Source organism: Ricinus communis, chromosome 1 (assembly GCF_019578655.1).
Source record: "Ricinus communis isolate WT05 ecotype wild-type chromosome 1, ASM1957865v1, whole genome shotgun sequence".
Lineage (NCBI taxonomy): Eukaryota > Viridiplantae > Streptophyta > Magnoliopsida > Malpighiales > Euphorbiaceae > Ricinus > Ricinus communis.
The window spans coordinates 1656372-1670390 of NC_063256.1; the positions used below are offsets into that span (position 1 = coordinate 1656372).

The window sequence follows — 14019 nt, forward strand, 5'->3', positions numbered from 1 at the left end:
ATCTGCTCTGGTTCAATTCCTTGTGTGCCCTTTTTCCTCTTAACTGACAATAAACTAAAAGAAGTCGAAGAACAAATTTTTATACTTAATATGCACATCTTGGAACTCAAAACAATGTCTCAGATTGAATTCTATTGTGGAACAAATATTGTCGAACAACAATCACTTTGGTCAGAAATATGAGTCTAATTACTATGATATAACCAAAGCTACAAGTTGGAAAGATGAGAGAGTTTCTCAAGCATGAACAAGAATCCCAGTCTTCGCCTTTTGTAGAGCAACAGTTGGAGAAATAATTGCAATAGAACAACAATTTGCTGAATCTTAGACGAGATGCGTTTATACTGGAGGCCAGTGAATTTAATATAAGAAAATTTCGAACCAGCTAGGGAGATTCTCCAAGCAGTAGCATCCAAGATTGCTGTCATTATCTTATCCAATCAGCTGTCCAGTGATCTGTCGGAGCACTAATTCTCCGGGAGGTTGTATTGGATTTTAATGAGTCGACGTTTGTTGGTTGTTGTTCAACCCTAACGCACTGAAATATATGTGAAGATGGCAGCTGCTTAAACCATTTGTGTGATGCACCTTACCAAATTATACATAATAGACAAACGGTTTTGAGAATGGCTGGAGGTGCAGGATTAAAGCGGCCTAAATAGCACCAGGAATCATCTTTTCGATTTCCAGTCCATAAAATGGCAGGCGGAGAGGAGAAAATAATAAAGGATCAACCTCCTACCAGTAATCTCCACATGAACATTTTCCTTCCCTGAAATGATGGAAACAATTCGAGTCCCTTAAAATGATATGGCGAAGATATGCCCTTGATATGTATTTCATGGCAGTATGGCAATCACCGCAAACCCTGAGATTCTTGAAAATACGAATTGGTGCTCCCTGTGGCACAGTGAGAAGCCCAAATGCAATAGCCAACTTCTCACTGTGATAAGCTAGACCGAGCTCTTTACCTTCTTTATCCAAGTCATGAAGTGCAAAATTCATGTCTGGCATATAACCAGCTTCCTTGATCAACATAATTATCTCATCTATCTTCAAATAGATCCGGGTCATCATTGGATGACTTCTATCTTCTGACATAAAGGTGTATACTTTGCTGTGCAACTCTATCCAACTGCACCCCGGTTCCTTACTAATCCCTTTGGATTTCATCAATCTCCTGACTTTTGCAGCCTCTTCCCATCTGCCAGCAAGGGCATACATATTAGATAACATTACATAAGGCATGGAATTCGTGGGTTCCAATTCAAAGAGGTTGTTTGCAGCCATCTCTCCCAGGTCAAGCTCCCCATGTACTCTGCACGCAGCAAGAATCGCCTTCCAAACAGTTGCGTCTGGTTCCACAACCATTTGATTAAGTAATTGCTTGGCCTCAGCAAGTTTTCCCGAGCGTCCATAAAGGTCAATCATACAAGCATAGTGTTGAGGACCCGGTTTGATACCATATTCTTTGTCCATAGATTCAAAATAGCGGCGACCATCTTCCACAAGACCAGTATGGCTGCAAGCAAATAGTAAACCAATAAATGTAATGAAGTCTGGTTTTGTGCCAGTTGCAATCATTTGATCATAAAAATGTAGAGAATCCTTTCCTCTACCATTCTGTGCATATCCAACTATTAGAGCAGTCCAACTGATGACGTCCCGTATTTGCATGGAGTCAAAGACATAATTGGCATCTTCTATGCCTCCGCACTTTGCATACATTGTCACAAGAGAGTTATCTATTGATAAGGAAGAACAAAGACCAGATTTAAGAATAGTTGCATGAACCTGCTGACCAAATTCCGTAACTGTCAGTTCCGCACAAGCACTTAAAACACTGGCAAGGACAATTTGGTCAGGACAGACACCTGCAATTCTCATGTCACAAAACAGCTTGATAGCGTCTTCATAAGAGCCATTATATGAGTATCCTGTAACCAGGGAGGTCCAAGAGACAACATCCTTGTCTGGCATCTGGTTAAATACCGTAAATGCATAATCTAAGTTTCCTTGCTTAGCATACATGTCAACAAGGGCATTGTTCACAAGCGTGTATGCCCCGAATCCGGTTTTGATAATCAAACAATGGGCAGACTTTGCACTTTGTATATCCTTCATCGACGCAAAAGAATTTAACACTGATGGATATGTGTAGTCATCAATCTTTATATCTCTTGCATGCATCTCGTTAAACAAAGATAAAGCTTCCGCTTCAAATCCCTCCCTCACACACCCCACTATCATCGAGTTCCAGGAAACCACATCATTAACCTCCATATTCTCCAATACTCTGTTTGCGCTATTCAAGTCTCGACATTTTGCATACATATCAACCAATGCACTTTGGACAAAAATATTAGCACCGAAACCACTTCTAACTATGCAACCATGCACTTGAACCCCAAAAACATGATCCGAAACTGCCCCACAAGCTGTCAAAATGCTAGGAAATGTAAATTGGTTGGACTCAACCCCTTCAGCTCTCATGTCCCGAAAACACTTGATTGCTCTGAATCCATCTCCATTATGAGAATACCCAGTAAGCATAGCTGTCCATGTTGCATGATTCTTGCTATCAGCCACCATTTCAAAAATATATTCAGCTTCTGAAATGCATTCACACTTAGCATACAAATCAACAAGACTGGTGACAACAAAAACATTCGCATCAAGTCGAGTTTTTATAGCATAGCCATGTATCCGCTCCCCTTTTTGAAGAAATCCCGTTCTTGAGCACAATCTAAGAATACTCCCTAACGTGTAGTGGTTAGGTCTTTGTCCTTCAAACTGCATTTGCAAATATAACTCAAAAGCTTCAATATCAAACTCATATTTACAGAACCCAGATATAAGACTAGACCATGTAATTGAACTCTTCAATGGGGCCTCACAAAAAAGTTGTTTAGCATCAGTTAATCTTCCTGAATTGGCATAAGCAGCAATCATTGTATTCCAGGAAAACTCGTCTCTCTCGGGCAATTTGTCGAATATGTGGCGTGCTTCATCGATTCGACCACTTTTTGACAAATCATTCAATTGTTGGTTTGATTTAATTGCGGAATAAGAAAATCCTGTTTGGCGTGCAATGATGTATGAGTGACGGGTAAGCTTTATTTCCATGAATTGGCGCCTATACAAGTTTAAATTTCGCACTCTCTGCATACCCAAAAAAAAAAATGAAAGAAGCTTGGCAGCTCAATTTATGCTCATGAGAGATTATGAATTCTTTTTGTTAATTAATTAAGTAAGAAATCTGAATAAAAAAATTGAGGTTTGAGAAGCAGAAGAAGCTTGAAAGTCTTTGGACGTGGAGAAGTGTCGATCGCTCAAGTACGAGCAACCTGTCGTCTTTTCTCATGAGAAGAGAAGGAAATTATTAGTTGTGGTAGTGAGCAATCAGCCCATAGGCTACTCAATAACGAGGTTTAGTCCAATAGGTTACACCTATTCATATTCATGGGTATAAAATCTGGACACTGCGGTGTGGGGGGCTTACCAGTCGCATATTTTTCAGATTTGAACATATATATTTTATCTTTAAAACTCGATCGTCATCTGAAAAGTCTTAATCTTAATTTAATGAAAATTTAATATCTCTCTTAATTGAGCAATTCTCGTGTCAAAGTTATTACAACCATCAAAACAGTAGTTCGGACAGCATAAGAAAACAAACCAAAAAGTGCTCTTTAATAATTCACCGTTTGAAAATATAGGTCCACTGAGAGCTGTTCAAAGGAGATAATGAGGGGAATGCACTTTCAGACTTAGCGGGAACACAAGTGACAAGTAAAATTTGTAAAATATCCAGCGTCGGCGTCAGGTAGAGATGAAGATACACGTGTCTTTTGTCGAACGAGGGTTTTCCCGTTTAAGCACGGTCGTCGTACGTCGGTTTCTTCTCTAACTTTGTCCATTGTCACAGCCAAATCAGTCACTGCTCTTTCTTCTACGGTTCCCACTTGCTGTCTCTAGTCTAACTCAGTACTAGTGTTTAATAGTGTGGCAAAGCGAGGGGCATTTGGAGCAGTGTTTGTTTACAAGAAGGGTATTTTTGGACAACAATTTGTCAATGAAACGTGGTCCTCTAAAGACGCGAGCAGTAATAAATCCAGATATCAAATCTCTTTCACTTGCTGTCCCCAACCCAACCATCATCAGATCATAAATGCTTTTTCTCCCTACCCATTCTACTTTGCTATTGCTTTCTTCTTTTCAAAATCCTCCTCACTCTTTATCCGCTAAATCTAAATCCAAATAAAAGAAAAAAGTGCCCGAATCCAAACAAAACAAATAACTATACATCTAAACTATTTGTTCGTACCAAATTATTATCCCCTTCAGATTCAGATTCAGATTCAGACACTTGCATCCAAATTCCAAAAACATATCCTAAATTATCAAACACTGTTCATGCCTACGCTCCTTCAAATTCAAATTTTGTTCTTCTTGCCTTTAAAACTAAAAAACCTAAATCAGATGAGTTCTTAACATCAAAACCTTTGTTAATTAATCACTAGGCTTTCTCCGATTGGGAAAATTCTTTGAAAAGAAAAAAAGAATATGGCATCTCCGCAATCTGACTCCGTGGACATGTCACCCCTCCTAACCCACTCAATTGCCGACCACCTCCTCCGTAGCCGCCGTATTTTACGGCGTCAGCCACCGCCTTTCCGTGGAGCTGCAGCTCGGCTTCTCCGGCGAGCAAGCAGCCGTCGCATGATGTTACGTGAACCCTCAGTTCGCGTTCGTGAAAATGCCGCTGAGCAATTAGAAGAGCGTCAAACCGACTGGGCCTATTCAAAGCCCATAATATTTCTTGATGTGTTGTGGAATTTAGCGTTTGTAGGAATTGGAGTCGTGGTGTTGGGATTGAGCGTTAAAGAAGAGCCTCAACTGCCATTAAGAGTGTGGATAATTGGGTATAGTTTGCAGTGTTTGTTCCATATTGGGTGTGTTATTTTTGAGTATAAAAGGCGGCTTTTTGGAACTAGTGCCAGATTAGAAGCTAGTGATTCTACTTCTGTATCAGAGAGTGATGGTGGTGATTCTGTTGATGATGGAGTTGAACAGCGTGGCAATGATGGTGATACTTGGTAATTACCTAGTATATGCTTTTTTACCATTCGTTCGTTTAGATAAAACTGAATCTCTGATCTTTTGCTGTGTTTTCTCAGTGTTGTAAAGCAACTGGAGTCAGCAAATACAATGTTTTCATTTATCTGGTGGATAGTTGGATTTTACTGGGTCACCGCGGGTGGTCAAAATCTTACAAATGATTCACCACAGCTATACTGGTCCGGTTTCTTTTTTTTTTTTTTGGTCATTTTAAGAGTTGGTTGTGTTATGTATATGTCTATGCATTAACTTGTTTACTGGACCCTCTGTTGCAGGCTTTGTATTACATTTCTTGCTTTCGATGTGATCTTTGTGATCATCTGTATTGCTGTTGCTTGCCTAATCGGTCTTGCTATTTGCTGCTGCCTTCCTTGTATAATTGGAATCTTATATGCCATGACAGATCGGGTAATTATGATAACTCCCCTTGTTGGCTCATTGCAGTGTATTCTTTCTTTTTCTTTCCACGTGCATAACATACATATGTGCATGCATGGATATTAACAGAAATTGAAGTCATACTGTACCTATTGTTTAGGCATTTGCGAATATCAAGTGAATGTTGAGGCAGTAATGGAAACAAGTTGGTGAATATCTACATTTATTTTATGGGATATGTTTATTGAGCAATACATTTGATTTTAGGTGTATATTTGTGCATGGATGTGAAGTTTCTGATTTGAAGGCGAGTGAGGAACAATTATAGTACTATAAGGACCCAGGATCACTGAAAATTTGTCTTTGCAGGCCTAGTCTTCTCATATTTTGATTGAAATTTAGAAATAGATCCAGGCCTCTGCATGTAGTATTGTCTTTTCTTCTCTTCATGAAGATATTGAACTGAACCGATATTCAGTTCACATACGATTGTATGATAACCCAACTGCTGAACAACTGTCCAACTACACCCTGGTAGCAGATAAAGCAATTAACTTGACATTCTGCTCAAATTCCTCTACCTTTGTTCAAGACCTCCCAGTCCTGCGTCATGTTTTTGATGAAAGCTCCACAAGTTCAGATCCTGCAGGGTTAGAAACCTTCTTCCTCCTTGTATATACTGGTCAACACGAAACTAAAAGGCTTTGAGATGCAATAATTGAGATTTAAGAAGCAGTTGCCTAATATACAACTCAATTGAATGATTAAGGTTGAGATATTCTGGGTGAAATTTTTTCAATTGAATGATTAAGATTAGAGATTCTGCATGAATTTTCTCACTAATATGCATGTTTATTGTGTTGGAGGCAAATGCCAATTCAGTTGTTCCTTTGTCCTAGATCACCATTAGTCCTTATTCAGGCATTCAGTTGTTTGGAACTGTTGAAATAGTTATTAAGAATAATTTATATTTAGCTCTCGTTTTGGATGAATTTTTAAGACCAAATTTATGTGAAGACCGCATGACCAGGAAACATTAAGGTAATTTTTGTGTTTCTTGTACCTTTGGATGCTGTCAGCTTGTTTAGTTCTGGTGGATATATCATTTTTAGATGGGGCATTCATCTTTTATTTGGAGGCTTAAGAATTGGGTCTTGGTTAGAGTCTTTGGTTACTTAATTTGTGAACATTTTTATGGCACTTTGCTCCATGCATAGCAAGAATGCTTTTTAGTTTATGTTATGGGGTCATAGGATTTCTTAGTACATAAACATCCAGGCTACTGCTATTATTACTTTTGCTCCATGTTTTCAGTAAGTATACTGGCGCTGGTTTCATATTGCCCTTGATTGAAACAGGAAGGAGCAACTCAGGAAGAGATTGAACAGTTGCCAATGTACAAGTTCCGCAGGATAGGGGATTTTGAGAAAGTTAATGCTGATTTCCAAGCAACTTTTGGAGGGATGATGACCGAATGCGAAATTGATACTCCCACAGAACGGAGGCTCTCCCATGAGGATGCTGTAAGTATTCCAGAAACAGAAGTTTTATCTTGCCACTTCTAAATTATCCATCACTCTTGAAAGCAACAGCTCACAATTCGACCATATTTACTTTCACTCAAATGGCTACAAACTAATTGATGAAGTGAAAGAAATTAACTGGTTCATAATTACTGCATACAGGTATGACTACAGCCAGTCTTTAGACAATGAAAGAAATTAACTGGTTCCTAAATGCTACAAATGGGTATGACTGCAGCTCGGCAGAAGTTCCATCACTGGGCACAGAACACCTTTTTCTTTTTCTATTTCCTTTAGGTTCCTATTAACAAAGCTGTGGTTGTTGAACTATATTTCCAAGCCCCTGCCTATTACTTTTCTAATAGTTATGTTGCTTGAGTTTAAGTCAGTCATTCTGAATTTAAATTCTATATATTGGGAAAGAGCTCTCTTGTTTCTTCTTTTCTAAAAGGATATGTTACAAATTGCAGGAATGCTGCATTTGTCTCTCTGCCTATGAAGATGGAACTGAGCTTCGTCAACTTCCTTGTCAGCACCATTTCCACAGCACATGCATAGATAAGTGGCTTTACATCAATGCAACCTGTCCTCTGTGCAAGCTCAACATTCTAAAGGCAAGCAACCATATTGCTGGTGGAGAAGTATAGAAACTAGATTTTCCACAGGAGTATTGGATAGAGCTTCTCCAGTTGTGTTGCAATATGCACATCTGACCTTGTTGGCAGTGAAAACGTTTTTATGCTGGAGAAAGCATATCATCTCAGTGCAACTGTCAGTGGTTTTCGTGGTCTTTGTGCCTTTATGTATATGATCTCTTAGACCAACTATTAGATCGCATTCTCACAACCTGAGATGCGTAAACGGATTCTAGATTGTATAAATTTGGCTATTTTAGCATTTCTTTCATTGGTAGAAAAAGGTGGATAGTCAAATGACAGAGAGGAAAAAAGAAAATTTAGATTTCTGCTGCACCTATTTTCATCTTTAGATCAACATTCTAAAGGCAAGCAACCATATTGCTGGTAAACAAGAAACAAAAAGAGGGCAGTCATATGATCGCTGGTGAACAAGTAACAAAAGAAATTCAGAGCTCAGTTAAACCTGCTGCTTTCATCTCCATATCAGATGAGAGTGATAGACCCAACCATCACAAAGGTGCAAAATATCCTCATAGCTCAATTGAAATGCGCCAACCGGGAATCGAACCCAGGTCTGTAAAACGTGGTAGGGTACTATTCTACCACTGGAGCGCGGGTGCTTGGCACACTGAACGAGTTTGGACCTTTAATAACTAGTAGATTCTAATTTTAATTTGGCGCAGCATCTTTGAGTTACACTTCAAATTCTTCATCATCTCTTATACAATAAACGTCATTTTAATAAATATGTAAAAAAAATTATATTCGTTAACTAAAATCAAAAGAATCTCTTAATTCCAATTTCTTAAAAGTTCATTTAGTTATTCTTAAAAGATAATTCATTGCTGCTGTGAAATAGTTGATTTTTAGTTTAATTAACTCTACAGCGTTATATAAATATAATCTAGTAAGCAACTTGTGAAATAGATTTTAGAGAAATTCAAATACAATTTTAATATTTATAACTAAAATTTATGAAAAATATTATAACTCTCTGTAAAAAATAGAATTTGCACTTTATTTTTCTGCTTCTCATTTTCAAGTAGCGTGTAATTTATTTTTGAAAAGATAGAAGAAAACCAATTAGAAGTAAAAAGAAAAGAAAAAAAAAAAGGAGATTTACTCGAGAGATAGGTTTGAAAAATGTAGAGCTCAGATGCGCGTCATATCACTCCTAAGATCAGGCGAGTGTGACAGACCCAACAGTCACAAAGAGCGCATTTTTCTTCATAGCTTCCACCCAATGCACCAGCTGGGAATCGAACCCGGGTCTGTACCGTGGCAGGGTACTATTCTACCACTAGACCACTGGTGCTTCTTGTAGAACCCGCGAAACCATAACCTTATATAGAAGAATAGGAGAGGCTTTTTTAATAAATCAAAATAAATAGGTTATCATGTTTGGAAGTTATGGACTGAACCTTTGATATTAAAAATCTAGCCATTAGAAGACTTGACGGACATGATGTCTGTTGTGATTATTAATTTGCTTCGAAATTCTTTATGCACATTTACATATGTTATATTTTAAATTTTATAAATTCATACAGGTGAGGCTTATATATGATCTATTTACGTTTAATGTTAAAAAATAATATTTTTTTTAATAATCAACTGAGATTACAATGATATAGTACTTGATTTATTAAAATTAATCATCAAAATTGAAGCGATACTAATGCTCATTTATCTCGCAAAAGATAATTTTTAGGATATATTTTAAAACAGAAAATGTGCTTTAATTTATAAAAATAATAAAAATGTATAGAAAAACTGATTAAATATATAACAATTAATACATCAAATATTGTCAATAACTTCTAGCAACTATATATTAATGACCCGTACCCATCACTTAGATGCTAATTCTCTGCGACTCCGGTCACGACGAGGCCCAATCTCGATATGGATGAATGCGCGACGCCTTAGGCTTTACTTTTGCGGTGGTGTTGTCACCCATGGTGATTTATTAGGAAAATAGAAATTTAGAGAAATTCAGTTGTTCCATTGGCATCTTACTAAGGTAAAAACAAAACGCACCTCTTTGATACCATGGCGACAGATCAAGCAATCCAAAAACAAGAACGACAAATGCATGGAGATGCAGCGTGTCAAAATCATGGATACGATTAGGTTTAATCAGACAAAACAAGAAGCATCCTATTTGGAAGCCGAAAATACAGACACTGGCAAAACCTAAAGCCCCTCTTATTACTTTCAAGTTTCAACAGCGCACGGACATGCAACCACCAGGAAACAACAAAGTGACCCAACAGACTTTAAAGGCTTAATAATAGATTCGAAGTTTCCTTCATGCTTAACAAAGCAAGAACATGATGCATTAGGTATTACTCCCGATCAAATATAGCAGCAAAAAGCATTAATTGCTAAGAGGTGCTTTTTAGTTGTCTCCACTCCAGCAATTCTTAGTTGTTCCCCTTTCATGTACCGCTATAAAAACAACCAAATCAGATACGTATTAAGCAACATAACATAATTAGTAATTTAATTACTCACTTCATTCGTGAAAATGATTGAAAAAAGAAACAAATTTAGTATTCTATAATTGAGATTTAATAGTTCTTTCAATTATAATTCTCTTAACCGAATAAAATAAAATTAATGTTGCATTGAATATATAAAATTAAAATTATTTAAGTATAAAATATAAGAATTATTATATTTATTTAATTTTAAATTATTACAAAAGCAAACCCCAATGGTTAAGAAAAAAGATAGACAACAGCTTTCTTTTCCCTTTGCTGCGGTTTCGTGGAACTGTCACGGTTTTGTGAATAGACAATTCAATTTTGGATAGATGTCAGAGGAGAGTTTCCTTGACGATGCTTAGAATCTGTAAGTTGAACAAGTCAATTGAGTTTCAAACTTCCCAAGTATACAGGCCCTGATATTCTAATTTCTAAACTTGAACGTTATATCCCTCCCCCTTAATATTAATTGCATTATGAAAAACCCATCAATTTCAATTAATGAGATAGCATGCACATTATTAGTATAAATTTTTATTCCACATCAAATCTAAACCATGCATAATTAAATTCCACAAGCATGGGCTACACTAATTAAAATGGTTTGTTTAAAATAAAGTAAACATATTTTGTTTTGATCTATCAATAAAATAATAACAATTTCCATAACTTTTTTTTTAACAAAATTAGTAACCTTTAATTATAAGTTATCAATTAAAACAGAATTTGCTAAAGTAATTTAAGATAGTTTTAAAGATTCATACACTCTTAAGATATACGAAAAATTAATTTAATTCATAAAAAAATATAAAAGTAATTCTTATTTTTCGTAATTCAGCAATAAATTACACAATTATGAAAAGATTTAATATTTTTTATAAATTTATAATTTTTTTTATAAATTATTAAATTTTATAAAAATTATCATTTTTTGTAATACTATTTATTTTTTTACAGTTAATTTTATTTACAAAAAATTAGTGTAATTTATAAAAAGAATATGAAAGTGATTATTATTTTTTATTAATTTAGTAATATAATTTACAATTACGAAAAATTTAATATTTTTATAAATTTACCATTTTTTTAGTAAATTATTAGATTTTATAAATATTATTAGTTTTTGTAACTAGTAACACGAAAATTTAGTATAATTTATGAAATAATACGAAAAAAACTATTAGTTTATGTAATCTAGTAATAAATTATAAAAATCTAATATTTTTAAAAATTTATCAATATTTTTATAAATCATTAAATTTTATAAAAAATAATTACTTTTCATAATATATCTTTATATTTAATAACATTTATTAAAAATTAATATAATTTATAAAAAATATTAATTATTTTTTTAATTATAAAATGATAGATGGTTAAACAGATCGCCCGTCATTTTTACTTATAAAACTTAAAATACATAACTTAAACTAATTAAGAATTATCAGTATTTTAAAAAAAAATATTTTATTTTAAAACAAAAGCACCAAATAAAATTGTTAAACATGATTAACTTACAGATGACTCGCGCCCCAAACAGGAATGCCAGTTACAACGTCCAAATTCTTCTCACCACCGTTATTCTGGATTGGGTACCCCGAGGAACAAGTATTTCCGGGCAAGCGCTTCTTTTTAGTAGACAAATAATAATCCGCCGCAGCTGCTTTCACTTTCAACGAAAGATTGATAATGCCGTTTCTCTCACCTCTGGTATCCCTTAACCTGTAACTCAATATATTCAAGTAATTGTCCGGTAAATATCCCCCCATGAAATCCGTTACCGGCATTCTTGCAGAGGCGATTATTCTATCAGCCGACGCCGTTTTGCAGCGAGCTTCTAGCGTTATAAATCTTTCATGCAAAGGCATGTCGACTATGAGTTTTTCGTTCCAAGAAGGGTAGCTTCCTCCTTGTGTATCTATCTTTGTAGCAGTCGAATTTAGATGATCGGTTCGAACGACGACGTATGTGTTCTTCTTGACAGATCTTCTATCAATACGTAAATCTTCACATGAAAAGATGGTGATTTCAAGAGTACGCGATGTGCTTTGCATATTGGCAGAGACCAGTACTCAAGTTTCTTTAGGATATGGTTGGAAGCCTTATATACGTAAACTGAAGTTGAAGGAAGAGAGGAAGAGGAAGACAGATGTTGTGACGGAGTTGTGGTTTCAGCTTTTGAGTAGTGGGAATATGCCTTCTACTTGTGGCTTTTCATTAGCGGTAAATAAGAATTTCTTTTTTCTCACATCGAGTCGGTATAAGATAAGATAAGATTAAGATTTAAATAAGGAAAAAAAGGATTTACTTAGTAATCAAATTAGAATTTGATAGACCATGAAATTTTCTTTTGCCTTTTCTATTAGGGAAACTTTTGCCTGTCTTTAATAAATAAATAAAAAACAATAGGCGTTGGCAGAAAGCATAACCCAAGTTGAGCACTTACTTCAATTTTCAAAAGTGACAATCTTTTCATTTTTCTTATACTAATGGTATTAATAAAAAAGAATTGGCAGAACAAAAAAATAAAAAACCCTCTTCCTCTCCTCGCACATACTTCACGTCATCGTTATTGAAAAACTTAAAAGTATATAAATAAAATATAATAAACTAAAATAAAAATAAAAGTGGCAACTTAACTTTATCTTTAATTCCACAAAATTACGTTGAAGTTGATAGAAATTCGTAGTACGAGTCATCATTCATCTTGTTAATGAATGTATTACTCATTCGTAATTTGGAAATAGATTATGATTATAGTGTAGTTTTAGACTGGAGGTGATAGAGCTAAGGAGTTTCTTCTAAAAATAATTGTAAAACACAATTTGGCTGAGGAAGTTTAGAGAGTTAGTTAAATGCTTAATGGATAATTGGAGATAAAAGAAAAAAAATTGTGTAAAGTATTAAGGATCCTACAATAAAACAGGACATTTTTTTGGAGGAAAAACTGCAACTAAAATCATTATTTTGCTACTACAGCGCCAAAATTGAAATAAAGAATTAAAAGGCCTAATATATTACGATGCATAATTTAATCGAAATTCTGATCTTACAGTTTTGAAATAAATTCTATTTATTTTGCGACCTATTTGCACGAATACCTCGACAATTCCCGCTTATTAATACATACAGCCCAATAAGTATATCTTGATACTAGACATCACAAATCATTACCACCCATTTGTTAAGTCTAATTAATAAAAGTGTAAATATTGATAATAATTATATAAAAATACGACATATGCATCCACTTATCCAATATATAAAGCAAAATCTATCAAATCCTTGAACGTTTGAAATTTATTTTGTTAAGGTTTTTAGAATTTAATTTTTAAAACAAACCTCAACAATTTTGAAAACTTAAAGATGGGGTTTTCCTATAAATAATCCTCATGGATATTGACATCAATCTTAAGAATTAATGTTTAAAGTAAAAAAAGAAAAAAGCGAAAGAGAAAAATAATGAACTTCATCCATCTTAAAACCGTTGGAAGAAATTAACGAAGAGTTTCCAAGGATTTGTTGGAGAATTTTCTATGGATTTGAGATCTATTGTGCATTAGTTCACATGGATTTTGTCATTCACGTAACGTAATCTCAAGTTCGTCATCAGCAGGGAGGAAAAGTCTTTCTTTATTACATATGGAACATCACAATTAATAATTCCATAATCTAACTTGTCCATGTTGTTCAACTCTTGGGGGACAAACAATGGGATGAACTGAATCTCCAATTTCATTTTAAAATTCAACAGAAATTAACTAATAATTTTCCAACTGAATCTCCAATTTTATACAGAATTGAAATTCCATTAGTGGGTGGTGGGTAAGCAATCTTTCACCAAACATTTCCTTTTTCTCCTATGGATAA

General features: G+C 34.9%; 3 protein-coding genes and 3 non-coding genes across 8 annotated transcripts; 1 reads left to right on the forward strand and 5 right to left on the reverse strand.

The window, feature by feature from the left end:
- Positions 1–64: 64 nt before the first annotated feature.
- On the reverse strand, positions 65–3610 carry LOC8258522 (pentatricopeptide repeat-containing protein At2g03880, mitochondrial). The gene has a single exon (XM_015728835.3). It carries the CDS (start codon positions 3166–3168, stop codon positions 739–741), a length of 2430 nt encoding a protein of 809 aa, XP_015584321.2. The 5' UTR covers positions 3169–3610; the 3' UTR covers positions 65–738.
- Positions 3611–4075: 465 nt separating this feature from the next.
- On the forward strand, positions 4076–7928 carry LOC8258523 (E3 ubiquitin-protein ligase At1g63170). 2 transcript variants are annotated; one of them, XR_003081060.2, is made up of 6 exons: positions 4076–5099; positions 5181–5300; positions 5397–5529; positions 6858–7022; positions 7185–7248; positions 7493–7632. XR_003081060.2 is itself a non-coding variant. In XM_002511759.4 (5 exons), exons 1-5 carry the CDS (start codon positions 4567–4569, stop codon positions 7667–7669), a joined length of 1128 nt encoding a protein of 375 aa, XP_002511805.1. In that variant the 5' UTR covers positions 4076–4566; the 3' UTR covers positions 7670–7928. The 2 variants fall into 2 exon arrangements, 1 of the variants encoding a protein (XP_002511805.1); XM_002511759.4 differs by lacking the exon at positions 7185–7248 and having other exon boundaries at positions 7493–7928.
- A 181-nt stretch (positions 7929–8109) lies between these two features.
- LOC112538419 lies at positions 8110–8199 on the reverse strand. The gene has a single exon (XR_003081619.1). It is a non-coding gene; the product is annotated as a small nucleolar RNA snoR114 (small nucleolar RNA).
- Positions 8200–8808: 609 nt separating this feature from the next.
- LOC112538418 lies at positions 8809–8896 on the reverse strand. The gene has a single exon (XR_003081618.1). It is a non-coding gene; the product is annotated as a small nucleolar RNA snoR114 (small nucleolar RNA).
- An 8-nt stretch (positions 8897–8904) lies between these two features.
- TRNAG-GCC lies at positions 8905–8975 on the reverse strand. The gene has a single exon. It is a non-coding gene; the product is annotated as a tRNA-Gly (tRNA).
- Positions 8976–9769: 794 nt separating this feature from the next.
- LOC8289170 (BON1-associated protein 2) lies at positions 9770–12481 on the reverse strand. 2 transcript variants are annotated; one of them, XM_002511760.4, is made up of 2 exons: positions 11668–12433; positions 9770–10111 (listed from the first exon to the last, which is right to left on the reverse strand). In XM_002511760.4, exons 1-2 carry the CDS (start codon positions 12201–12203, stop codon positions 10102–10104), a joined length of 546 nt encoding a protein of 181 aa, XP_002511806.3. In that variant the 5' UTR covers positions 12204–12433; the 3' UTR covers positions 9770–10101. The 2 variants fall into 2 exon arrangements, with proteins under 2 accessions (XP_002511806.3, XP_048229385.1); XM_048373428.1 differs by lacking the exon at positions 9770–10111 and adding an exon at positions 10322–10514 and having other exon boundaries at positions 11668–12481.
- Between the last annotated feature and the right edge of the window lie 1538 nt (positions 12482–14019).

Excerpts from the sequence above, each read along its gene's own strand:
- LOC8258522 (XM_015728835.3), bottom strand. The coding sequence starts at position 3,168 with ATGCAGAGAGTGCGAAATTTAAACTTGTATAGGCGCCAATTCATGGAA.
- LOC8258523 (XM_002511759.4), top strand. The coding sequence starts at position 4,567 with ATGGCATCTCCGCAATCTGACTCCGTGGACATGTCACCCCTCCTAACC. Across the intron at positions 5,530-6,857 it reads TATATGCCATGACAGATCGG|GAAGGAGCAACTCAGGAAGA; the intron begins GTAATTATGATA and ends TGATTGAAACAG. Across the intron at positions 7,023-7,492 it reads GGCTCTCCCATGAGGATGCT|GAATGCTGCATTTGTCTCTC; the intron begins GTAAGTATTCCA and ends TACAAATTGCAG.
- LOC8289170 (XM_002511760.4), bottom strand. The coding sequence starts at position 12,203 with ATGCAAAGCACATCGCGTACTCTTGAAATCACCATCTTTTCATGTGAA.